This window comes from Acanthochromis polyacanthus, chromosome 13, assembly GCF_021347895.1.
Source record: "Acanthochromis polyacanthus isolate Apoly-LR-REF ecotype Palm Island chromosome 13, KAUST_Apoly_ChrSc, whole genome shotgun sequence".
Lineage (NCBI taxonomy): Eukaryota > Metazoa > Chordata > Actinopteri > Pomacentridae > Acanthochromis > Acanthochromis polyacanthus.
In genome coordinates, this window is record NC_067125.1 from 13594393 (window position 1) to 13622207 (window position 27815).

Sequence of the window (27815 nt, forward strand, 5' to 3'; positions counted from 1 at the left end):
CGCATTCATCCCCCCACTTTTATTCAATTTGGTCTCATCACAGGGGCGCGTCCCGTGCTTTTCTCTCCACATGGCAATAAGTCATACCCTCGCCTTTTGCCCTCGACGTGTTGCCCATCTGTGTCCCCCGGGGGCCCGAGGTGCTGAGGCCCACAAGAGCACAGAGGGATTCAGACGAGGGCTTGAGAAAATGCAGGCCGCCTGCCACTGAGCCCCTTATGGTACTTCTTCACGCCTCTCACCTTGGACTTGACCCCCCCTCCCAACCCTCTCCCATCTCCACAGCTCTTCACTCACTCACACACACGCACTCTCACACACACCTCCTCACCCCCAGACTCAAGATTTACTGGTAAGAGCAGTGGCTGTCAGGAGGTTTGAACCGTGCACTTTCTAATTCAAACAAATGCTGCACTGCGGTCACGGAATTATCATGGAGCCACAAGGTGTTTCAGATGACTCGCAAGTGTTGAGTGTTAAGCTGATAGAGAGGGAGAGAGAAGGGGGAGAGAGGAGGAGATGGTGCTTCATGCTGGTGGGCAGCAGTGCAGCATGGAAATAAATAAACAAATACTGCGATAAATAAGCAAATACACAGATAAACCTCCACGTTCTTAGCTGCTTATCGCTAAACTACATCTGAGCAGGTGGATGTAGATCCCGAGCTGTGCCAGGGGGAACTTCTCATTTCGCAGAAGAGTGGTCAACGTTTCTGTCACAGCTTTAATCAGTGTCCCACATGCACCGACTGCTGCTTACCGTTTAAAGGTAGGTGGAGGTGCAGGATGATATGATAGTCAGCGATGTACAGTAAATAAATATGCAAGAAGCAGATGCTTCTCGGGCGTATTCTGGTACAAGAGCTGAGACAAATTGATTTGACAGCTACAGTTCCTTTAAAGGTGATGCCAGATTTTAGAAGTCTGCCATTCAGTGCAATGCAAGTGAGAGCCAGGAGATGTTTGCCAGTAAATCTCTGTTAGGATTTTGCTCGACACACGTGTTCAAAAATGTCAAATTGGCTTTTTGGCGAACATCTAATTTATTTGACGTGTGTGTTTTTGAAATGACAACGTCACAGGAAGATCAGCTATTGTCATTATAAGCACACCCTTCTCCGTGTGATGTTTTCCTGCCTCTTTCCGGCTGTTTTTCCCAGTCAGCCTCAGGCTATCTGTCAGAGGGAAACAAACAATTACATAATTCAAACTCAGTTTGCATTTGTTTTTAGTAGTATTGTTCATTAAACATATAGAGAATGAACTCTTACCAGTAATATCTGGGCTAAATAAAACATCTTTTTGATTCATGATAACTTCTCATGAAGTTATGTTCAACCAACAAACTACGTTGAGTTAGTGGAATTAGCATTTCCCTTACAATCAGATGTATTTTTGGTTGCCTGTTTGACCCATCTCAGATTGTCCAGACATGTTGAGGTAAGACAGGGGGTTTGAAATCTTCAGCTGTACTTGGATTATTCGAAATTTGAGGGGCGGAATGACCCTGCTACTAAAATCCTGGAAAATGCTGTATTAACGAACAGCTTTAGCAAACTGCATAATGTGGGCAAGGCGAAGAAAACTTATCAAGTTATCAAGCCCATTTAATCAAGTTGCCTCAATTTGAATTTAGCTTTCAATCAACCAATGCAGAAATCTGAGTTGAAATTACTACAAACATTAAATTGATGCAATTATAAACATTGTTCTGTCATTTTTTGCTGTTAAAACTGTAAATACATGCATTTAATTAAGCTGTGGGAATAGCTTACTGGAGTCTAAAATTTCAAATCAGCCTTTTCTTTATTGTTAAGTTTACCTATAAAACCCTAAAGAAGCCAATTTGACATTAAATAAATGCTCTTTATCTGCAGGATTTTGGAATGTTACAGCAAAATGAATATTGGAGGGATGAGGGAAAACTTATTGCCTGACAAAGACTCTCTTCCTACGAGCTCACACCTGTACTGTGGCTTCATGTGAACCGCAACTGCATGTGAAATCCAAACACTACATGCGGAGGAAAAATAGGATTTGGAGAGGATCACCGTGCGATTGAGGGGAGGGAGGGAGGGACTAGGAGTGTGCATAATATTCCTTCCTCTGTGGGACTCGCTGCGAGCAGGTACAGCATCTGTGCAGTCCACCGCTCAGCTGTCACACTCAGCTGTCCAGCGCTCACAGGAAACTTCTCACCCCGCAGTCGGTAAGTGCAAAGTTTCTTATTGTTACCTAAAGTAGCTGTAAGTCAGCGATAAAATGACAAGATGCTGTTATCTGCGCTGCTTTGATGCTCCGAGGGTGAACGTGTTGCCTTTAAAGTTTCTGTTTTTTCCCGTCAGGAATTCTCATGAAGCGCGAAGCGCTTTTTTTTTTTTTTTTTTTAAATTGAGATGCGTTGCTTTCGACCTTTTTCATCTTTCCTTTAGTTGTGCCTACAGAAGAAGAAGGGGGAAAAAGTTGCATGCACATATTTATCTCCTTTTAAAATGAACTTTTTTTCAATGGGATTGTCAATTTCCTTCCATTTATGGGCTTTAAACTGCCTTCAAATAGAAGCCTTCAAAAATATAGCCTAATACATTAGGGTCTATTTATATCAAGAAATGCATAATTAGGGCTATATGAATGCTTTACTCCTTTATTTCCTTTCACTGAATCAGCTACATTTAAGGAAAAGGCTAAAGGTAGTGCATGCATTTGAATGACAGAGCTGATTTGAGCATTATTCACATGGTGTATGGGTACTTTTTCCCCTGAAACAAGAACATCTGAGTCTTTTTGAGCTGCTGAACATCTGCAAGCATTGAGCACTGGCACATCTCCCCGCAGTCTGTCAGCAGCTGCCACAAACTAGATATGCCAAATTGCTTAACATATGAATGTGAGGAGGATGGGACCTGTATGCAGCATGCCACTGCCCATATACGCCATTCCCCCCCTAATGCAATCCTTCAGCTCAGTTTCCAGTCTCTTTTGTTGATGCGGCTTCAAGTAAACAATGTTAAGTGATAAGCAAAGGTGGGTGGGTGAGGGTGAGGAGGAGGGGGTGAGGAGGAAGAAGGGAGGCAGACGAAGGAGAGGAGGCGGTTTTAGCGTAATGGGAAGGGAGGGAGACAGTGGTAGAAGTGATGGAAATGTTAGGTTGACAAGCCTCTGGATGGATGGATTTGCTTCAGCTGGAATCATTTTCTCTATCCAAACCACGATTATGTCATTTAAATTTGACCAAAAAAGTAAATAAAATTAACTTGCCTAAACCCGAAATCATAAATCAGACAAATGCCACATGTGCCGACAACCGTAGTTTTCACCCTTTCAAACTCAGGATGTTGCAGGTATTTGAAACGCTGCTCAAAATTCTCACTCACTCTCTTTTTGACCCCCATCCCTTCTCCCTCTTTTTCTTCCCTCACCCACCTACATATACATACCAAAACACACACACACATTATATACGACACACTTGCATTCACACACAAAGTGTAAACAGTGGTTGATAGATAGGTCGCTCCACCCTGCCTCGGCTGTTTGCGTGTTGATCCCCTCAGCAGGCCTCGCTTCTCCTGTCCACAGTGTCCGTGATGAGTTACTACATGGATCCAGTTTCTTCCTACCCAGCCCTTCACCCCTGTGACCGTCTGGGCGCAATGGTAAGACCTCCCTCGTAAATTATCCCTGTGTTCAGTCTGCCTCTGCTACCTACCACACAGTCAGCCAGGAGTGTGTGTGGGGGAATGAGCATTTATATGTGTGTGTGTGTATGCAGGAATGTGTGCAGGAGCATTGGAGTGGTGTTCCTGTATGTGTATTCGCAAACTCTGGATTCCATCACCTGGCAGGCGCACACTTGATCTGAACGTTTTCCTGTTGAGTTTAGTCTACCGGAGTTGCACTAATACTGCCTGTATCTGCACAAGCTGTTCCTCATGATTTCGTCAAAAGTTAGGAAACAGAGCTGTTGAACAAGACAATTTTGTCCAAGGCTGTGAAACGGCGTTGCACAACCACCCATCGCCATGCACTTCTCTTTAGCAAGTGATATCATAAATAATGAGACCTGTGAGCCTCCCACCGTGGCTCTAACCAATCAAACTGGAGTCAGACAATCCCTGCCGACTAGCACTTTTCTCTTCTGAGCCACCTGCGTAGCGCTTTGCTGCGGTCTGTTTGCAAGAACACCGAGGCTCTTAACGCTCTCCAAATGAGAGAGCTGAATACAGAGTCAGAGACACTGGTAGCTGGGAACATTGGGATTCCTGTCAGGTGAGCATTTGAAGGGTGAAGGCCAAGGAGCAGCAAAATAAATACCGCCATTTGTATGCAGAGCACCAGCACATTAGGATAATAGACTGAGGTTACATGCAAATGGCAACCCCACCCTGGCCCGACAGAAACATGGAAGAATAGAGCTCCCTGGGTCCTAATTGGCTCAGGTGGTGGGGCTTGCCTTCGAAATTGAGACTACTGTATACCGGGGCAGCCTGGTCAAAAGGTGCACCCGTGTCGCCTCGGTAGCTCTATTGTCTTGAATTTACATGAACCATCAACGAAAAGCAGAGGGTCTGATGTGTTTTCTTTTTTATGTTTGCAATTAAGACTCTGTCTGTGTCTTATATGCTTCACAAAGATGATGTTAGAGAGAATGCTGGTTAAAAAATCTGAACTTTAAGCAACTTGTAGCAATTGAGAACGTCACCTCACGGCAACGAAAACTAGTTTCATTTTAAAGCTACTTTAAGGTGAGACTTGCCTACTGCAGAAATAAGCAACATATTTCTTGCATAGCACTGTTTTTCATACAGCATTAATGTGAAATTGCATGCAATCAAACTTTTGATTTCAGTTTCTTTTCTTTGACACAAATTATTCAAATAATTCACACAAGAAACATCAAAGAACTATATATATTCAGTGTTGCAAAGATCATGACCCTCTACAATATGTAAAAAAGATGCTCAGTAGTTCATTTAAAAGTGAGGTACAAACTAAGATTGTGTACTTTTATGAATCATTTTGTGTTGTTCCACATTTGTCATGACAGCATTTTTTGCATCTACAAACATGTGACACATGTTGGACTGATTGAATTTTTTTGTGTGATGTTTAGAGTGTGCTGTGCATTGCTTACGTTTCAAACTCCAATATAATGGAGCCGGGTAAATATAGAGCACTCGCCGATGAATAGAAAGTGATTTCAGACACAGCTTTGAATTTGCTTTGGCAGATCTTTACATTTTGTCAATGCACAGAAGCACAGGTGTGACAAATTACACTGACACCAGTTCATTTCTGTTCAGTGTCCACGTCATCATTCACTATACTAGCGCTCTTTCAACTATCACAAACGTACATGTGATTCCACGTGCCTGCTAGCTTTAGACAGCGCAGTTCCTATTAGCACCACTAGAGGGCAGATGAATGAAACACGTGGCAGTGAATAGACAAATTATTGTCTGAGGGAACATATTCCATTTTTAGCGTGTCATATACATAGATGACACGCTAAAAAGTGAGAAAAATGAGTCACTACTGTTGCAGAATCAGAAAGTGATTCTCGTAACATTGGGAATTTCTGTTTTCCTTACATGTGCACTGCAAGTTATGTGTTTCCATATTGCAAAATATGCTGCTCAATTTCAAGTTATGTCATGAGGAACTTTTCACTGTGAGTTTTTAAAGTAGTAGTGAATTAGTTAGTAGTTAGAGCTACTTTGTGGGTAACTGGTAAAAGACAAAACCAATCCATCTATTGTGACAATCTGAACAAGTTTTAGACAGGAGGCACACTATCTTACAATAAATACACAAACATTATGCTTCATATATACTTGACATAAGAGTATTACAGGGGCTCCTTTCTAAACTAGATCAATCAAAATGTCTGAATTTGCACTGGAGACCCGAGCACACTGAGAAAAGCTGTGTAATCAAAGTGTTACTCACTACCGAGTGTCTAGTCATTTCCTATTCCAGTGCTATCTTACCGATGAAACATCAGTGACAAAAAAGAAGAACCAAACACACAAACAAAAAAATGCAATGTAATAAATGACACTGTTTGGTCAAGTCAGGACAGATGGAGGATTTTAATGTTGATTTTAATATTTCACATACTGCAGATTTTAAAATGCTTCTCCAGTCACTATTTTAACCCGTCTCTGTGCATCAAAGTTACATATTCTTGACCTGTTTCTTTGAAAAGAACCCATTCATACCCTAAAATAGCTTAGATATAACTCTACCTTGTTGCTTTATCTAGACTGTGCAGATGTATGATGTCTCTTTTCCACCCACCCTTCCCCATTCATGGCAGCTCGAGCACACCAGCTCACCTACACCTCTGCCCAAACCCTGTGAAACGCTATGCTACAAAATGCCAAGTTGTAGTTTTACAGTAAAGCGCCCATACATGTTCAAATTGGAAGCTTATTCTTACGAGTAATGATACAGAGAGCCCTACCCTGCAAGTTAACACAGTTGGTTTTGTAGATTGAGTCTGAATTCATATATTAAAGACAGTCATTGGAACACTACAGCTTTGAGGTTGAAATACAAACATGGCACAGACTGCTTATATATGCTCACATTCCCCTTAAAAAAAACATTTTAGGTTAGTTTTTATTTTTTGTGGATTAGGTATGTTTATAAATATGGACCATACAGAAAATATAAACTGCATTTACTGTGAACTATTTCTTCAAATTAAAAAAGGCATGCAAGGATCCTCCAGATTGTAGTAAAATCACTGCACACTTGCGCTAATCAAACAATATCATGGTGTCGATGTTATCTCCACTGCTATCTGTGACAGTCTATCTGCCTAATCCATAAATCATCCATGTGGCTCCTTTTCTGCCTATCTAACTTTCCCCTCTTGCTGACTGACTTGTGATAGGAGATGGCAGCACCTCATGCAAACCTCTGAAGAACCTTGTAAACTGGCCTCCCTGATCCTGCGGTCACGTTAGCCATCCATAAAGCTGGACGACTACTGATAAATGCTGCTGTGCCTAAACAGGGGCTGCTTATCAGATCGGCAGTCACTCTGTCTGCCAGGCTGTCAGTTACACATGACATACACACGTGGACAAAATTGTTGGTACCCCTCAGTTAAAGAAGGAAAAACTCACAATTCTCACTGAAATCACTTGAAACTCACAAAAGTAACAATAAATAAAAATTTATTGAAAATTAAATAATCAAAAACAGCCATTACTTTTGAATTGTTGATTAACATAATTATTTAAAGAAACAAACTAATGAAACCGGCCTGGACAAAAATGATGGTACCTCTATAAAAGATTGAAAACTATTTGACCAGAGTGACATGATTAACTCAGGTGTGTCATTTAATTGACATCACAGGTGTTTCCAAACTCATAATCAGTCAGTCTGCCTATTTAAAGGGAGACAAGTAGTCACCCTGCTGTTTGGTGAAAAGGTGTGTACCACACTGAACATGGACAACAGAAAGCGAAGGAGAGAATTGTCCCAGGACATCCGAAAAAAAATTATAGACAAACATCTTAAAGGTAAAGGCTATAAGACCATCTCTAAACAGCTTGAAGTTCCTGTGACAACAGTGGCTCATATTATTCAGAAGTTCAAGACCCACGGGACAGTAGCCAACCTCCCTGGACGTGGCCGCAAGAGGAAAATTGATGACAAATTGAAGAGACGGATCGTTGGAATTGTATCCAAAGAGCCCAGAGCAACCTCCAAAGAAATTAAAGGTGAACTCCAAGGCCAAGGTACATCAGTGTCAGATCGCACCATTCGTCGTTGTTTGAGCCAAAGTGGACTTCATGGGAGACGACCAAGGAGGACACCACTGCTGAAAAAAACTCATAAAAAAGCCAGACTGGAATTTGCAAAAATGCATGTTGACAAGCCACAAAGCTTCTGGGAGAATGTCCTTTGGACAGATGAGACCAAACTGGAGCTTTTTGGTAAGGCACATCAACTCTATGTTCATAGACTCAAAAACCAAGCATACGAAGAAAAGAACACTGTCCCTACGGTGAAACATGGAGGAGGCTCAGTAATGTTTTGGGGCTGCTTTGCTGCATCTGGCACAGGGTGTCTTGAAAGTGTGCAAGGTACGATGAAATCTGAAGACTATCAAGGCATTCTGGAGAGAAATGTGCTGCCTAGTGTCAGAAAGCTTGGTCTCAGTCGCAGGTCATGGGTCTTCCAACAGGACAACGATCCAAAACACACAGCCAAAACACCCAAGAATGGCTGAGAGAAAAGCGTTGGACTATTCTAAAGTGGCCTTCTATGAGCCCAGATCTGAATCCCATTGAACATATGTGGAAGGAGCTGAAACATGCCACTTGGAGAAGACACCCATCAAACCTGAGACAACTGGAGCTGTTTGCTCATGAGGAGTGGGCCAAAATACCTGTTGACAGCTGCAGAACGCTCATTGACAAATACAGAAATCGTTTAATTGCAGTGATTGCCTCAAAAGGTTGTGCAACAAAATATTAAGTTATGGGTACCATCATTTTTGTCCAGCCCTATTTCATTAGTTTGTTTTTTTTAAATAATTATGTTAATCAACAATTCAAAAGTGATGGCTGATTTTGATTATTTAATTTTCAATAAATTTTATTTATTGTTACTTTTGTGAGTTTCAAGTGATTTCAGTGAGAATTGTGGGTTTTTCCTTCTTTAACTGAGGGGTACCAACAATTTTGTCCACGTGTGTATAACACAGAGAAGTCTAGCGTTGCTCTTGGTGCCTTTTACATGTTACAAATGCAAAATGAAAAAAAAAGTAGCTCATTGAATAACACTGTACGAGAAACTCTTATGCAATGAGCATAAATTCCAAAAGCAAATTGCGTGTTGTAGCATGACTGTAGACACTGTTGCTCCAGAGGCAGCTGACAAAACACTTTCTATCAGAATACAAAACTTTGTGATAAAAGCTGCTGCATTCAAATGGTAAAAAGAACACAGTGTAACTGCTCGCTTGTGAGAAAATTACCAGTTTCAGTCCAAAACCCTACCTACTGACATTTTTGTTTGTTGTCAAATGAAGGTTCTGATTCACTAAAAATGGCCAGGCGGCTATCTTGCTCCCTGCTCTCGCTTGTTTCCACACAGAATTTCATATCTCTTTTGGCTCCACTGTCAACTGCTGACTTTAGACTTCCCCTTTTAGTGCAACCTCTTACGTGAACATTTCTGTGATAAGCAGGATAAAACAACACAGCAAAGATAAACTGAATGAGTCAAATTTAACTGCAGGGGTTATCTGTGCATGGAAACAATGAAAAAAAAATGTTTTCAGATTCTAAGGTTACGCTGTTGGGCCGATGCCATCACACAGTTTGATAAGTTGTTGTTTTTTTTTCTAGCTTTAATACTTTTCCAGGCTCATAAATAACACTTTTTTCAGTTGTAAGCAGAGTAAGCTAAGCCTGAATCTATTTGGCACAGGAAAATACCCTGATTTGTTTTTGAAAAAGTCAAATTTGCACTGCTTCTAGAGTAGGTCAAATTTGTTTTTTGTTTTTTAGAGATCAAGCTGATAGGACTATTGAAGTGACTTCCAAATGTTTTATTCGTACACCCACATAATTCAGTTAGATTTTAGTTGGAGCCATTTTTATAATATTTCCATCCATAAAGGCTAGTTAAAGTGGATTGTAAAGATGCCCAAAATTACAGACAACCACATTCGTTATTGATCCCACAGCTCATTGGCTTGGCCTTATTCAACTGATTTACATAATTCTGTAAAACAACCTATCCAATTAAACATCTCCAGTCATAGCTTAATTGTTTCTTGTTTTCTTAAAGTCCCCTTCGACAGTCCTCCTGAGCAAATGAAACGTACAGCAGTAAAGAAGCACAGAATAAATTAGCTGTGTTCATGTACAGTATCCATCTATTCCATGCTTTTCATTTCATGTTGACTAAACCTTACACTGTGTGCTGTTTGTCTCCAGAGGCAGAGTGGAAGAGTGGCGGTGGGTCCTCAGAACCAGCTCCCAGGTGTGGTTCACCCTCAGCAGCAGTACTACCCTTCACAGCCCCTTTACCCTCATGATATACCCCTGCAGGAGGTACCTGATGGGCACGATGTTTGTCCTACAGGTAAGAAAACGGACACAGATGGTTTGATGTCAAACATGGAACGAGATACTGTAAAAAGAGGTAAAATCTATACTTAGTCGTGGCTTTTATTTTGAAATCCATTTAAAAATAAATAAAGTTAATGTTCCTAAGAGACATAGTTGCTGGTTAGAAACTTTAATGAAACCAAAATGCACCTATGTGATAATCTGCAAAAAATAAAACCACACACACAGCTTGCCTTTCCTTTTTTAACTCATACTGTCCATGCTTCAGTAGTCAACTGTTTATTGTGACAAAACAACTCAGAGCAAACAAAAGAATTTGTGTTAAACGGAATGCTAAACGCTTAATCAGACACACGCTGACATTCATGTTTTGACACACGTCTCAACTCCATAATTCAGTTTTAAACAGACACACACACATTTAGTTTGTTTCCATCACTTCAGAGGACATCACACTGACTGTAGTTCATTTTCTTGGAGATCCATACTAGTCTTAACCTTCATCCTAACCTTAAACCAAGTCTTCAAACTATAATGTAATGATTTACACTATAGATGTGCTTTTGTTCTAAAAAGATGAGATGAGTCCGTGCAACAGAACAGATTTATGTCCTCATAACATTAGTAACACACACATAAGTACACACACACTCAGCCTCAACTTGGCCTGCATCTGCTGCACAAGGGATGCTGGTGATGCTGACCCCGAGGGCAATGCCTTTACCAGATACCCCCTCTGCCCCCACCACCCCCATCTCTTCCTTTCTGTGTCTCTCTCTACTTCTGGTTGTGACCAAATGCCCCGCATTTTTACTGCTTCCAGTCCTTTCTTTCGGGTTTTTTTTTCTTTCACTGTTTTTTGTACTTTTGAATTACTTTTTTATTTTAAGCTGGAACATTCCTTCCCGTGCGTTTGCCTGCGTTTGACTCTGGCCTCTTCGAGTCCTCAAAAGTGATTGATGCTGGTGGACTGGGACGCACGCCACGGGAGTAGGGTAGGGGTGCTGGGGGGGCACAGGCTTTCTTCCGTCACCTCCCTGAGCTGAATGCAGGGGGCAAGATAGGGGGCCAAAGGGTGGCCATCTTTTTCCCAAGCCTCTAGTTTGGTCTCTGGAGAGGTGGAGGGGGACAGAGTGTGCATGTGTGTGTGTATGAGGGAGTCGGGATTTGATGGGATTTGCTGATGTTTGTTGCCAGAGACACACTCCTTTGCAGCCCTCACTTCATTCCTCCCAGCGCTAAACCGTTGACATAAACATTGCTGAGTGGAAAAAAATGACCGAGCGTTGACCTTTTTTTTTTTTTTTTCTTTTTCTCTTTCTCATCCGTCTCCTAAACGCATGCAGATCACAGGTCTGTGAGCGTTTGAGAGCCACCTGGAGATGCTGTTAGAGTCATTCTGTTCTTGATGATAGCGTCACATAGAGCCGCTGAGGTCTCCGTGCTTCTAGCATGCGCCGGTATGAGTTGCTGCTAACCTCAAAAAGCAGTTAAGCAGTAACCTCTGTCACAGTCTTCACGCCCTGAGCCGTTGCTTTGACTCATTTCTGTCAAACTCGAAGCGCAGTCCCATTTTAATAATTTGCGATTTCAGAAATACTCATATTTAATTTGTACATAATTAAAAACGGAGGTGCAGACATTTTCAAGCTGTGTAAGTGATTGGCACTTTGGGGTTTTCTGCATTGAAATCACAAATGACTACATACTGTTATAGTTTTAACTTATGTTTTTGTTCATTAAGAGATTATATGTTTAATTTCCCAGCAGGAAACATCTTAGATCCCCCTCAATCAAATCAACTAAAGATTTAGTGGAATATGAATATTTCCGAAAGCCTATTCATCAGATACACTAGAATAAAACTGAAAGTCCATCATCTGAATCAGTCATTTCTAAACATTTTACTGGTGCAGTAGTTCGAAGATGATAAATAAAAATAATATCAGTTACATTTTGAAGCAGGTAAGTCCTGAGTTGTCAACATTCCTATCTACCTCACGAACAAAACACACTGTCTTCGATATATGGGGTGATGTATGGTGTTTATCTTTAGAAGTGGGGAAGTTAGGATTTTACAGTGGAAGTCCTTGTTTTATTGTGAATGGATTGGGTGTTTTAAAATGAGATGTTGCTGTGTGAGAAAGACAGAGTACAGAGCAGATGTGAGGCGGGGATGCTGGACGTTAAAGAACTATCGCATGTTTGGCCCAGAGCCCAATGTCACACACACCGCTTCCTGACAACAGCCATGCCATGGTGATGTTTACACTAACCCAGCTCTACTCTTAACCATCCAACACTCACACACCACAGGACCTGTTGTCAACTCCCATTGTGGAAATTCACTGTATTTGTGTGTGTGTGGGAGGAAAAAAGAAATCGGATGGCTTGAGTGTGTATTTCTGTGCGATATCATTGAAATCCAGGCGCAGATATCACGCACATATGCCTGCACACTCCACCAACATCCTGCAGTGATGCACACTCCGAATATTCATTCATTAAATTCACACCCTGCACTCTGGTGTGTATTGTATTACAGCATCCTTCCATTCAATAAAGCAGACACACACACACACACACACATATACACACCGATCCACTCCCAGGCACTCATGAGTTCACTGTACATTTAAACATGCACTCCCATTTAGTACAGGCAGACACAGCTGTGATCTGGCACTCAGGGACCATTGGCCTGTTTTATTTGATGTGATTTGACAGCTGGACAGTAGGAAGAGGAGGGGAATGGGGTGAGAAGCAAAAGAGAGTGGGTGGAATACAGTTTTTAAAGAGAGAGGACGGATAAGGAAAGGGATAAGTCACAGGACTGGGACTGCGATGGTGGGAGGAGAGGAGACGAGGGGAGGAGGATCTGAGATGTGGAGCCTTGGGTGGGTGGAAGGGGGGGCTTCGCCTCTGATGAGGGGCACGTCCTCACGGGCGCAGGCCCATTTTTTATTTCTAAAAGTAAACAGGCAGCCTGCGGGGGTCTGGGGGGTTATGGGAAAGGAGGAAACAGTGATGCTAATCAGGCCGGCGCACACTTCCCCCTCCAACAATAAAACAAAACAAGAGGGGAAACACGGAAAAGCGACAGACAACTGTGGAGGAATGGGCTACACAACCGCCGTGCTCCTATATTTGAACTGCGTGCTGTGATGATAGAGCTGAGGCAAGAGGTGTTAGTCAATAAACAGAGGAAAGAGGTAATCTGTTACTACAACACTGTACATTTATGGATTTTATTTTTAGAAGTCTGAACTCTGTAAGTTTCCACATGAGCCTTCAAAGAAGATGCTTTAATGTGTGCTTAAATCAATTTACCCCACAGTGACTGGAATTTCATAGCTTCAAGTACTGCTTTGTTGAACTAAAATCTCAAAGATTGTGTTGTACTGCTTCTCCTTTGATAAGCTATCTATTTGAGTGTTTCTCTAAATCAGTACTCTTTACCTTAAGAAATGTATTTTTTTCCCTCAATAACAGCTGCCAGCTGTGTACACCCTTCTTGAAGAACGACTCCGTCTTTTAAAATTTGGAATTCTCTGCCTTAAAGCATCAGCCACATACCCAATTTTTAAACTTCCCCTTCCCGGAGTACTACAAGCTTTATTTCTAGGAAGTGTTAGCGTGGTAAGTTCCTCTTGATAGCGCAGTGACTAATTACAAACCGCTTCAGTTGGAGAACATGCAGTTCTCAAATACATGCAATCACTGACGGGTGATGATGCAACAGATGCCAGCTCATCAGGAAAGGTGGCGCTTTAATGAATCCCGAGTGAGACCCCCTATTGTTTTAATGTTTATATCGTGAGCTTAGCAATATCCACAGACTGTTAACTACAATGAGTGTACAGCAGTGATGGTAAGAGTGAATACCTCTTACCTCATAATTTGCGATCATACTTGATTCAAGTCCATGTTATAGTACTTAAGGTCAATTGTTGGGTGTATCTCTATGTGATGAGCATTTATACAGCAGTTAAAAAAAAAAACAGCAGCATCATACAACTGAATGTTTATGGATCGATAATTTTCTTTTCTGAGTCCACCATTCCTTTGAGTGTTGCTACTTACTATAGTACACAACCTTCGTTGATTCAATAAGAAATAAATTAAAACCACAGAGCAGTGTATTTTCCCTTTAGCTGCGAGGAGCAGAGCTTTTTCTGAGACCTTGATGCTAACAGAGAGGAGGGAGGGAAAGAGGGAGGGCAAGACGACGAGAGGGAGGTCTGGGAGGCAAAGAGACTCGGAGGGGGGTGGGGATAATTGAATTATCTGCACAATGGAGTGATGGGGGGCACGTGGTGCCGCTAATGGAGGAAGAGATGTCCTTTTTAGCGAAGCTAATTGTTCAGAAAAGAGCTGAGCCTTTGTTCAGGGAGGCCCTGCTACTTTCAGTGCACTTACACGCACACAATTTAGTAAAGCGCACACGCACACACACACACACACACACACACACACACGCTCTCTGAAGAGACTTTGGAATGTAAGGCACAAGACAGAGATGTACACAGTACACACACACACACACACACACATACAGGGATACACCACTCCTGGTCCAACTAACCCTCTGATCTCAGCAGGAGTGCATCCAGCCTGTGGCACCTTCAGACAGCATCCACCACAGATAGAGCTGAGACTGAGCCTCTAGACAGAAGCCACAAGGACCCCACTGTTTTACTGTTTGACTGTCTGCTCCCTCTCTCTCTCTCTCTCTCTCTCTCTCTCTCTCTCTCTCTCTCTCTCTCTCTCTCTCTCTCTCTCTCTCTGTGTGTGTGCGTGTCCATCACCCATTTCACTGTGTGCTCCAGTGACTGATTGATTGCATGCTAAATGCTGTCTATTCACACAGCTAACCATTCCCATCAGGTCATATTTATTGACTAAGATGCATTACTCTTTGGCTTTCCCCAGCTAAGGCATCATTTGAGATGTATTGTTTGCAAATGTGAAAGAAAGTATAATGCTGAACTCTAGATACTTAGAGCAACTCAAACTCTTTTGACTCGCTGCGAGGGCGCCGACATCAAAGACAAATATCACTTGACAGCTGTATGGATTGCTCTAAATCAAATAACCTTTCAGTTAACTCTGTGAAAAGTAGCAGGTGCAACGGTTACATCTAAGGATTATAGGCAGGCAGACAGCACAGATGTGCCAGTGAAAGACAGACAGCAAGCAGCAGAGAGCGGCGAGGAGAGAGAAAGCTGTTTTAGCTGGGGGAGCCACGCTGCAGCACAAATGAGTGAAACCTGCTAACTGTCAAAACCATGGAAACAGCATTTGCCAGGTGAAGTAAAGAGACACTGAAACCAAAACTTGTTTGATCTGGGACACGTGTCCTTATGTTACATGTACTAGCTGGTTGCTTTATGAGTGTAAGACAATTAACAATCCCTCTGTCTCAAAAGGAAATGGCACAGTTTGTTTCAACAATACTTGTTTTCTTCTTTTGGTTCATATTGTGAAAAACTGACATAAACAGTTCCTACAGTTGATATAGAGATTTCTACAAAGATAAACTTAGTGTTTAGTAGTTCACCACTGTGATTTCCATGCACACTATTTTCCCCATGTCAGTGTGCTGTTCATAGAAATGAATTTGTCTTCAGGGTCATTGTACACTAGAATGTCTCAGGACAATAGACTCATGGAGTATTAGGAAGAGAAAGAAATTCAGATGTATCATAGCAACAGGACTTTAGTAAGATCAACAATCTTCTAGTTTACTTACATATTTAAGACGGCAGGTTAATAATACAGCGTTTGTATATTTATTTTAAGATGCATTCTGAAAAGTAAAAGAGGAAACTACAAGCAAAATGCTTTGGTTGTATGAAAAATGTAAAAAAAAAAAAAAAAAAAAAGTAAAAATGACCAGAGGAAGCCTCAAACTGAATAGCACTGCAGTGACACCAGCCCAGATATTAGTCAGCAACACCATTAAACCCTAAATGGCTGCCCTTAGGCACAAAAGGACCCAGGCTGTCCTTTTAAGAACAGATACGCGGGAGTTCATTAGCAGAAAACAAAGAGGTTCAGTCAGAGAGAGTGAGAGACTGACTGGCTGAGATGAAGTGAGGGCTACTGTTCCCCCTTTCCATTCTTCTCCTCCATCACCCCTCTATACTTTGCCCCTTGTGAGGCAGCTCCTCTCACCACAGAACCCACCAGCACTCCTCCCAGATGAGGCTTCTATCAGGCCAATGAAACCTGATCCAGGGCTGCTAATGGAGCCGGTGAAGTACCACCGGTTTAAAAATCCATGTGTGATCAATATCCCTGTCTCCCAAGCCTCCTTCTAGTCGATTATCCCATTTAGGCATACATGCGTACAGTACGTACAGAACTATCATACTGATGTGCATCATATGACTCACTCTAATTTGGAAATATGGAAAAATCTGACCAGTGCCTTCAAGAAAACCATTTACATTGTCTCATTAATGCACAAAAGGAGGGAAACATTTGCATTAACCTGGTTCCACACTATCCATTCAGTGTCCTGCCTTTCGTTAAAAGCAATGGTATTGCAATCTGTTATTACTGTTTCTGTTGCTATGGGAGATGTTCCTTTTAATGGCAACGGCTTGTGGCTAAAAAGCCCAATGTTTCTACTGTTTTTTGTTCTTTTTCAGCGGGAGAACAAATTTGTGATTCAATTTCCAGTAAGGCATGGTCATTGTTCCTGATTACTGGCGATAAGAAAGCACAAAACTCTTAATAAAAAGAAGGAACAGACAGTCAATGCTAACCGAGAATTAAAACAGGCAGCTCGCCTTGTTCGAACTTGGTTTTCATTGATGATCTTAGAGACAGAAGACCCAGTTAAATTGATTTTGGGCTAATAGCCTGTCAGTAACCTACAATTAAACTATTTTTAAATCTTGCGCCATTTATACACCCCATTTACATGTAAGTTAGGCCTAGTACTGCACCTATTTGCAACGACGTACCATGTTACTCCCTGATGCCGCAGTGTAACAAAAATAGACATGCTTGGATTTTATTGATCAGTACAAGGTGAACAGGAAATACTCTGAGGTGTTTATGAGGGTGAGTTACAAGTTATGAGGGAGCCTGGACCTGCAGGATTCAAGGACAGAGACAGTCCAGACTCCCCTTTTAGCTCATAGTCGCCGTTTTTTAAACGACACCTGAACTGTTTAGATTTGCTGGTATGTGAGTATTTGAAATTCTAAAGCTGCGTCCACACTCAGAAAGCATTAGATGGCAACCGAATTGAGCTAATTTCTGTGTCTTATCCACTCTAGCGTTCCTGAAACACTCATTTAGGAGTGGTGAAATTTGATATTTGACACGGAAAGGTGGAAAGATGGAGCCGTGGCATGAACAGTTTCCGTCATATTTGATGGTATCCATCTGAAATAGCGTTAAAGTTCAAATTTGAGGCAGATCAGCAGCTCTCACATCTTTGGAGTGTTTCCTCACTCCTGTAAAACACAAGTAATTTTCGGGAACATGGGGGACTATACTAACTGATGACGTGCATGGGGGTGCAAGTAGGAGACACGTGGGAGGTGGTGGGCTATTGTGTGATCCCGTGTGTGTGTGTGTGTGTGGACGGGTGGGGTGGGGTTGGGGTGGGGGGGACGCATTGTAATTGAATTGTGAATCAACTGGCGAGTCAGCTCCCTAAACACCGCCCCCTTCGGCTGTCGTCGCGCTGCAATGCAACGCCCATAAAGGCAGAGATAGAGAGGAAGGAGTGAGTGAGTGTGTGAGTGAGTAAGAAAGAACGAGGAAAAGAGGGAGTGTGTGTGTGTGTGTGTATGTTCCGGAGAGAGGAGAGCATAGAAGTTGGGAGTCAAAAGCTTTTTAGTGTGAGAGAGAAAGATTTTGATTTTGGACAGTTGATTTGATCGAAACGCGCCAAAAGGAAGAGATTTTTTCCCCCTCTTCCTTATATTGTGTTTTTTTGGGAGCTGTTAGAATAAAAAAGAAAAAGAGGGACGCGGCGTTTGTTAAATCACGCTGATCTGATGATCATGACGGCAGTTGTCGATATGAAACCGACGTTAACGATCATAAAGGCTGAGAAGATGGACGGTGAGTAACAACAACTCTTCTGACAGTTAACACGAGATTAACGTTACTCATGATTGTTGTAACGCAACCGGCAGCTGGCACAGATCACGTTAACGATCGCTGTGTCAATCCGCGCCAATTAGATGCGCTCAGAGGGACACAGCGTCCTGAACGCTTTTCCAAGACGATGTTGTTGCTCAATAGTGGACAAACACTTGAGGAAAATGCCGGAGGCTCTACAGTCATGCAACAGTAGCTGTACTGTACATGTTCTTATTATCACTGAATGAATCACTCTGTGAGCGCTCATCATTTAACATGTGCTGTTGTGTTTGGGATGAGGTGCCAGTGTGTTCAAAAGTTCACTTCAGATTTCATGTTGTTATTAAGTATGATGTCTTCAGTTGAAACTGTCACACAGTTCCAGTTTTGTTATTCTCTCTTGCAGCTGTCACACTTTGAGAAACTGCATGTTTAGTGGTTAGATGAGTAGTATGTTTACAGATGTTCATTTTTGACTGTCCATACATGCTTTGTAGGTTTGTTCAACTCTCTCCTTCATCCATGCTTTGATCTCGCTGGAGATCTGTTGCCCCCCACCCCCACCCCCCTGCAAGCTCCCATCTCTGACCCATATATTCCATGCCATGGCGGGCAGAGCCAAGGCGTCCTTCCCAGCCGGCATGGGAGACGGGCAGTGGTGCTTAATAACTCCCCACCACCTCCACTGTCTCCTCTCCTCTCCCTCCCTCTCCTTTCTTCTCTGCCTCCCCCACCACCTCCTCCTTCTCCTCGGCGGCTGAAGCTGACTTTCCAGAGGGAAGGAGAGGCAGGCTGAGGTGATGAATCTGCAGTGCTGAGGCTTGCCTTCTCCAGCTCTTGGCTTGCTCCAGGGGTAGTCTGGTTCAGGGCGGGGGGGTGGGGGTGGGGGTGGGGGGGGTGCAGACGAGGCAAGGCCGCAACTGTGAGCTGTTTTTGTATTGGGAGGTTTAAACCTTTGCGCGGTTTCACTTCTCATTTTCATGCACAGCGATGCTACACATGGTGGCATGTTTGGGCGATTTGCATTCTGCAGCTTTTAACATTAACCAAGTCCCTTGTGATTTTTGCAGCTCAGGTGGCACTGAGCCTGTTAGAGGAGCAGCACTGATGCATCGTGGAAATCTGATACTAATTGCTAGTGTTGACTCACTAAGGAGCTGGGACTCACCACATTAACCACCCCTCTCTCTGCTGTCAATACCTGCAGAGCATAGATTCGTACGTACACATCTCACACACGCACAAAATGTGCTGACGGCTGCAGTTAAGTTGCCAAAGCGTAGCACTATCTTGCAAAACCATTTCGCAACGCTCGCTCCTACTTATGCTCACTTGGGTGCGCTCGGGTCAAGCTGAGGCTGCCAAGGAGCAGTTCACAACTTCACACAAACACGTCTTTTTTTCCCCACTCTCTCCTACACACACACAAACACACACGCTGCTCTGTTTACTCCTTGGTATTACCATGCTTACAAGATAAATGTTCTACCAATGTCCAAGGCTGCTCCTAATCCTAAAAAGACATAACAGAGTTGCAGGCATGTGAAGTGCAATGAAAGGCTCTTTGCTTACAACTTACTGAGAGAGATAAGCTCTCCATTCAAAAGCCAGCGTGCATTTGGTTGATTTGTTGGACAAGCGCTAGCTGGGCTGCTACTGGGGGAAGCAGCTCTCCCATTGGACATAGCTGCTCAACTTTTCACAAGCAGTCACAGAGCTGTGGCACTGTGAGAAGTACAGCTGTCTTTTCTCTCTCTTTTTTTCTTTTTTCTTTCCCCCCCCAAACACCTGCAACCACATACTGTACATACATGCATGCCCCACTAACAGGCTTAAGCGGTTTCCAGCCCACCTTACTATATTGTTTGTTTTCTTTTGCGACGGAAGTGTAGCCAGTGTCAGCTCACCCAAGGTCTGTCCTCGCCCTCCAGCAGAGGTAATTCCTTTAAAAGTGCTCACACTGCCAGGGTCAGAGGTACACTCAAACAAAGTTTCTAATGTTCCACCAAGCTGTTATTCCTCTGTTCGGCCTTACAGTAGTCAATTCCTGGCACAGCACTTCATTGTAACCCAGACTGTGGTAGCTTATTATTGAAAGCATTATGTAGCCATAACAACACTCAGCTCTACAGAGACTGGTTTTAAAGATATGGAGAACACTGCTTTCCAGGGAGCGTTACAGCATATTCAAGCAACATTTACTGTAATGTGGATGTCCAATTATAGCTTTAATGCTCAACAGAGTTGTCAATTATTTACAACAAAAGTCTGTTTCAGACTTGAGTCAGTTGACCCTCTTAACTTCTCTGTTTCGTCAGGCCCGAAGGTCGGGGTTCAGTGACTGACAGGAATGCTTGTGAGCATGCCCTGCTGGGTGGCATGCATAGAGGCATAGAAAGAGCTTGAGGGGAGGCTCACTTTTATCTGATTAAAACGCTGCAGTTTGTTGTAACTGGCAGTGCTGATGTTTCTGCCGAGAGGCCTTATATGGCATCTCGTTCCACGCCTGCCTGCCTGCATGCCATATACAGTACACACACACACTCACACACACAAGTATGTACAGGTCATGCCAGATGAATGACTCTGAGGAGGACTTCACTGACTTTCTTATTCACGGTTCCTCCCATGTTGGTACAGAGCACACCGAGTTACATAAGCTTCAGGTTTATGCTTTGGTGTGTTTGTGTCAGCACAGTTTCAGTAGCACAGTGTAATATATGCCAATGTTTTAGTGTGAATGGCTGGTTGGCAGCTGTGCAAACACTGTCTGGGTGATCTGGGCTCCTCTTGATGTGGTCTGTCAATGAATCAGGCCAAACGTAGCAAACGGGTCAGTTTTTCATCTAATGTGTGCCGTGTCAAACTAAAGGCGATCTGGCCTGCCAGATCAAAACTTGATTAGTCAGTCCAGTGTTCAGTGCATCACCCCTATGACATGCAGTGTTTGACCAGGCCATGTCTGTGCCTAGAGGGCAACAGATACCAGCTTGCTCAATGGACCTCCCTGTGCGGGTCAGAACTGTCTTCAGACTGGGTGGATACCAATGAAGTGAGTGTTTGTGAATTTCCACAATGACCCCGTCTTTTCTTTCTTTCTTTCCCGCGCTGCTCACTGATGCCACTGTGTTGCATCAAATGGGTTATTCCCCCCCATTCAGTCGGTGTTTCATTCATTGCTCTTTTATTCAGCCTATCATCTGCTATATTGCCCATATAAAACCATTATAGTGCGTGGGTCCATTCTTGACGCTTCCCTGGTGACTACACGCCTTAATCTTTGCTTATAAAGCTTAGTCATAAAGTAAGGCGTGTTAGCACCAGATACGGCAGCCTGCTAAATAATAAGCATATGGTGAGAGAGGGGTTGGAGGGAGGCGGGGGGAGGTTGAGGACCTGCCAAGGTGTGGCCAATATGATGGCAGTAAATAGTCGATCACAACGGTTAGATAGCCTGTCTTAGCAACTGGTCCTCTAGAGCTTTTTGTATAATTCACATTCCACACAAAATCAACAATCAAAACAAAGAAAAACATGTTCATTGGCTGGGAGAATAGAGGATTAACAAGCTTTTTTTTTTTTCATAACAGGCAACTCTTTTCAATCAGTCACTGCCCACTCACACAATTCCTCCTCCAGTGTTTCTCACCCCCCTCCTTTCCCTTTCTTCTTCTGTTTCCATGTCTTTCTGTTGGCCACATGAGTTTCTCTCATGACACCTTGATGTGGTCTATAGTGAGTTCCTGGTGAGTGCACTCGTCCCATCCCCAGTCATTCCTAGCTTGTAATCCCTGAGTCATGGTGCTAGACGCCTGCTGTACCACACGCCACTGGCTGTCCGACTGTGCGTCTCTTTGACTGGCTTACTGGTTGCTACTACCACAGGCCCTCCCTACATTACCAGTCTAACTGTGAACCCCAAACTGGCTTGACGCTGCCCTAAAATGGCTCCGCAACTGCCCACGCATCTCAACATCGCCTCGAGTGCTTTGTAACTTTTTTGTCCTCTGTTTCTGTTTTATGGTCCCACATTTAGGAGCTGTGTTTCCTATAATGAAATGGAAACTGGGCTGGTTTAGAAACACTGCTGCTTTGGGAATCAGTTCAGTGTCCTGTTCAGCTGTTCATAGGGAGGCCGTGCCACTCATTTTGTTCAGTGTATGTTGCAGATTTTCTTCCCTTATTTTCTCTTTTGTCTGCGTTGACTGCACGCCACCTGTTTTTGGAGTAAGCATATGTTGCGTGCTGCTTTTGTAATCAGGTGAACAAATGGGGCACAGCTACAGACTGTATGCGTATCAGACCTACAGCATCAGAGCTGTATTGATTGACTGACTTGCTAAAGAATGATAAAGAAGGGTGTGTTTGTGTGGGTGGCAGGTTCAGTTGTGTAGGTGTGACAGGATGAGCTCGGAGGTATACGTGCCAAAGAGGAATAGGAATCAGTGTAACTTTAGGCTGTCATTTAAGCCACTAAAGTAAAATAGCTGACTGAACTCTGCAGTTTTGTTTAACACATTAAAACACGGTGATCTTTCTCACTACATCTGCTGAATGCCCACTTTCTCTATTTGGAAAATACTGAAAACTTTACTTTGACAAAATTCTGCTATAGAAATGCCAGTGTTAGAGGGAAATTATCATTTTGCTTCAAATAAATGTTAACAGACATACTATTTTTGTCTGACTCTGAACTTGTATTTGTTTTATGCATGGTAACAAGGTAACAGAGGACATATGTTGAGTCACTGAACTGGAATTTTACAAGATATGGTCATTGCTTTCATCATGACCAGTCATATTTTTAAATGAAGCAGCACGATATCCCCTGAAGTCCAGTCATTCTTTGATGGAATGAGTCACAGCCTGTCTGTGCGTGGTAAAGTGGGTGTGTGTGTGTGTGTGTGTGTGTGTGTGTGTGTGTGTGTGTGTGTGTCTGTCTGTCTCTCTCTCTCTCTGTCTAAGACAGAGAACTAAAGAGAGGGAGATAAAGACGACATGTTTGCATGAGTTTACACAACGGCAGTTTTACTCTCATGGCTCGGAAATCACTTGATCTTTTATTGCAAAACACTGAGGTGTAACTTTCCAGTTATCAAATCATGGTTTATATCTTTTAATCAGCACAGCCAGTCAAACCTGAGGTGTTTCTCGTCATCATGAAAAACACCTCATATCTTAATAAGATAAAAGATGCATCCAGATGTTTGATGTTTTCTACTCTTATTAGCCGCGGAGCCTAGCTTAAAATAGAAGTGTAATTCATCATCCTGAGCTGAAACCATTTTGCCACTTAGACCACAAGTCATTTTTGGTCACATTAGAGGAAAACAAGAAAGCTGTGAGAAGCACATTAGCGATTGTAAAACTGAGGTGGAATGTGAGGCACGCAACATGAAAACACTGCGGTCTAGGGAGAATTTATTTATCAAGTATCCATCTGTCGCCCATATCTTGCCTTCAAACAAGCAACAATCTCTTCTATATGTATGAGGTATAATTAGAGCCAGCCATTACAAGGCTTACATGCGTACATGTTGCTCCAAAGAACGGCTGTGTGGCAAACGGTCCTGTCGATGTGTGCGAATGTGTGGCTGTACACTGTCCCGCATAATTCACACATATATCAGGAACCTGATAGTGGAATGTATCAGTTTGGACTGAAAATGGGGCAGGCACTGTGTTTTGTGGAAAAAATGCAACGCAGAGAGTAAACTGTTTGTCAGATATGTCGTGTGTTTGGTTTAACGCCTAAACAGTTCCCCCAGAGCATCCCATGTCTGTTTATAACAGGGATGGAGCCTGGGAGGGCAGCTAGCCTGGATACGGCTACAACCACCTGCACTCTCCGATACACTGCTCGCCTGTCAGTTCCTTTTTCCTTGCCACTATGCTTGAACTGATGGGTGAAACAAGACACTCAGATCCTTTTGGACTAAGTATTGCTTTCATTATAAATATTGAACATCTTTGCAGACGCCCTTTATATTGTGTGGGAGGATTGTCAGATCTCTACTTTCAGTGTAGTGTTTTAGTTCAAACTGGGTTTGAACTTTTTCCCGACACATTTTGTCCTCAATGTAATAGAGAACTTGAAGGTTGTGCAATGAACTGTTGTGAGAAGTACATTGCTGTTGCTCAATCTTTAATACTTGAGGCATATCTAAAAACTAGACCTTTTCGCACTGTTAAAGATCACAGAGCATCAAAGCTTGTAGGCAGTTAAATGAGCAACAAGGAGCCAAATCTGCTGAACACGACTTGCCTCTGTTTCTCTCGTTCTTCTCCAAAGGAAAGAATTTCCATCAAGCTATTAGTGAAAACATGTTCAGCGTCTGTTGCTGATGGCGTGGATCATTTCAAACTCAATGTCATATCAAGCGCTGAGACTTTGGCATAAACAGTAGAGTTAATGCACTTTCACATCATAAGCTAATATGATTTCAGTGATGGAGAGAGTGGAGGAAAGAAAGACAGAAAGGCAGCCATGGGGTATTAGTCTGACTGATTGTCTGCTTCGGTAGCCAGTGTGTCTGTGGTGGTGATGATCCCGGGCAACTCCACTTTCATGGCCAAAGACAGATGTCAGCAGTAGTGGCTTCGGCCCATACAGCTGCCTTACACCACCACAGGCTTGTGTTTCAGGAGGGCGGCCAGAAGCCAGTGGTGAAAATCTAAGAATAAAACCAGTGCTTCAGCACTGTTGCCCGTGATGGTGGGATTGTCCCGGTTTGTACATTGGATCACTTTAGCTTAACATTGTCCTGCACTGGAGCATGCTCAGGTCTTGGTCTGGCTTCATCACTTTGCCTACACTTCTATTCTTGGTCTTTTGCATTAAGATGGAAATCCAAACAGGGTGGCTGACTGAACAAGCAGCCCTCTTAAAACCAGACTGCCACCCCGTCCACCGCCTCTTGCTCCACTGCAGCCCTCAGTCACCACTTGATCACCCCATGGGACTGAATAGACCCCCTTCATACTGGTCGGGTTTATGACCCCGCGTTCCCAGACCAGGGGTCCAGATATGGATCCCCATCAAAGGCTCTCTCTGATACCACTGTCACCTCTGGTCTTCTGTGGGCAGACTGGTCTGCCTTAAAGAGCCGATTATGAGGCTTTGGCTGGTAACCAAGACCTGCTGTCTTGTTTCCGTGCACCTTCTCGTGACCCTACCTGAGTGCATGTATAGATATTCAGGAAGGCCTTAGTAGTGCCTGTAAAATGTTTGACCGTCACCTGAACCCACAACTCACCTCGCTTCCCTCAGGAAGTGGCAACTTAGCCACAGGAAATGGACTGTTTTACATATTTGTAAAAAGCGCGCCATACACTCCAGTACAGAATGGCACAGAGTGGGAGATGTGAACTGCTACATGCTTCAGTGCTGATATAAATGTATTTCTCTATTCTTTTTAAGTGTTTTACATTTTTGAAACTCAGCTTTGAGTAGCCTTTTTAGATGCTGTCCTCATTTTTGTCCACTCTCTTTTTCCACACACTCCCACTCATGAACTCTATATAGGGCTATTTATAACTCAATCACATGATAGAAAACATATTGTCCCTTATTTGTTGGGTCTGGTTGCCTGCTCGGCTTGTATCATTGCATCATTCTGAGTGGAGGCAGCAGTCCAAGCTTTATGAATGAACTGAGTCTCCGCCAGAGGCTGGGAGATGGCACAGATCCCACTGTGATGTCACTCCAGAGACAAGGAGAAGAGAGGGAGCTTTATGAAACCTCCCATTCATTTATTTGTCTGTCTCTTTCTTTGTGCCCACCCCTGCTTCTCTGGTCCTGTGATGGGCTCATATTACCAGCTAGTGACTCACCCCCTGCCTTCAGCTCAATCACCCCTCACCCACCCAAGATGCTCCCTTTGCTACCTTCCCCATCCCTGTCCTGCCCTGCCCAGCCGTGAATGTTCCAGCCCAATAGACTTTGGCCCCAGCCACAAAAATCCCAATTTCACACCCACGCTCTGGCGCGCAGGCGAGGACGGCTGCTAATTTAGTTCATGTGTGTGTGTGTTTATATGCGTGTCAGTTTAACAGCCTAAGGTGCCAAACAGAGCCCACGTCTAAGGTTTGGGTTGGGGCTTGGTCACGAGAGCAGGACAGTGAAGGTGCACAGTCTGTCTGTGAGAGTCCCTGGGGGCAAATATTGTCGTTGCACTCAGCAGCTTTTCCATTACTCATATCATTGCAAGCAGGGGAGTGGCTAATCAATACCTTTTACTGTAAATCCACACTAAACATCGGTCTCACAATTCATCAGTGATTCTTAGAATAGATGGACTTATTCAGTGTGCATCATTAAGAGAAATTAGTTTCATGCATTTTCTTTTCAGTGCATATGCTCTTTTTTAGTCTGAGTCTTGTTAGTGAAATGTGAATGCCATGATGTTGCCTGTGATTTACGCCCACTCCCACATTTCGTGAGCTAAGTGGATGGGACTCATTTTGCGGACAGACCCATACTGTCTAATGTGGAAAGTGATGACTTGTGGATGCTCTAACTCTCAGTACATACTGACCATTCTGTGTCTAATGGGACTCGCAGGCATTGAAATCGTATCAAGACTTCATCATTTACTAGAGATTGTCTAGATCCAGGCTCGCCTCTCTCGCTAATGGATGCTCATTGTACATTAGCACTGCCGCAGATAACTTTCATATGGATCATTCACCATGGAGACTGCTCTATTATCACTTCACTTTTACATCTAGTGTTTGCCTTTCAGTGTTTCAGTGCCCTTTGCTTCATATCTTTAAGATGTAAACTCAGAAAACACAAAAAGGCAATGTACATTTATACAGAAAACTATATGGGAAAAGTAATATATTTAGTTGACATGCAATTACGAATAGCAGTCCAAACTTAGAAAACATTTGTTGTGCTTTCAATTGCTGCAAGATAGTAAACAAATATCCCACTTCAAACCCATTTCAAGTAGGCGACACAAGTAATTCAAAATGAAAACAAAAGAATTTACACAAATTGCAGTTCACATTTTAATTTGCTCTGTAATCATGGTCCACATATTTTTCTCTTCAGAGTGCCCTGATGTTAGTTCTCATGCACCATGGTGTTGAGTGTCTTTGATGCAGGATTTAGTGCTAAAGTGGGTTCAAATCTGTGTGGGCAAGTACACGCTGGGGCCGGGTTGATAAAAGCGATGTAGAGGGAGGGGCGTAAGCGGTTCGAAAGTGCAGACAAACTCTACTCGATCCAGCTTAAATAAACTGCCACATTTTGCCTTTGCCTTCACATCAAAGTGCAGACTGTCTGAGCTCCGGTCCCATCTCAGTTTGCACGTTTTTGCACCAGCAACACTACTTAAAAGAAAAATGAGCTCGCTAGAAGCCGAGACAGCCTCACTGTCAACTTTACACAAAGACATCTTGCTCAGGTCGTGCTTTTATTGTGAAAGTGCACGGCTTATTTTGATGTGCGAGCTGTGCCGCACAATAGTTTAACTGAGGTCTTATGTGAGACTGTAAAACAATGTTTATTCTCAGCTCCTCAACCTTGCTTTTACTTCTGAATGGAACGGTTAACTTTCTGTTTGTTCACCAGTGTCAGGGTGAGCAATATAATATT

The 27815-nt window shown here is 43.1% G+C and overlaps 1 protein-coding gene across 4 annotated transcripts in view; it reads left to right on the plus strand.

Annotated features, from left to right (window-relative positions):
* Positions 1 to 2110: 2110 nt before the first annotated feature.
* Positions 2111 to 27815, plus strand: part of ets1 (v-ets avian erythroblastosis virus E26 oncogene homolog 1) — a 39073-nt gene continuing 13368 nt past the window's right edge. For 2 of the 4 annotated variants that reach the window (XM_022199650.2, XM_022199652.2), the window contains exons 1-3: positions 2117 to 2208; positions 3487 to 3655; positions 9968 to 10115. In XM_022199650.2, coding sequence (XP_022055342.2) covers positions 3587 to 3655; positions 9968 to 10115 — 217 coding nt within the window. In that variant the 5' untranslated portion in view covers positions 2117 to 2208; positions 3487 to 3586. Of the gene's footprint in view, positions 2209 to 3486; positions 3656 to 9967; positions 10116 to 17823; positions 18191 to 27815 lie in introns of those variants that run through there. The other 2 variants (XM_022199651.2, XM_022199653.2) reach the window with 2 other exon arrangements.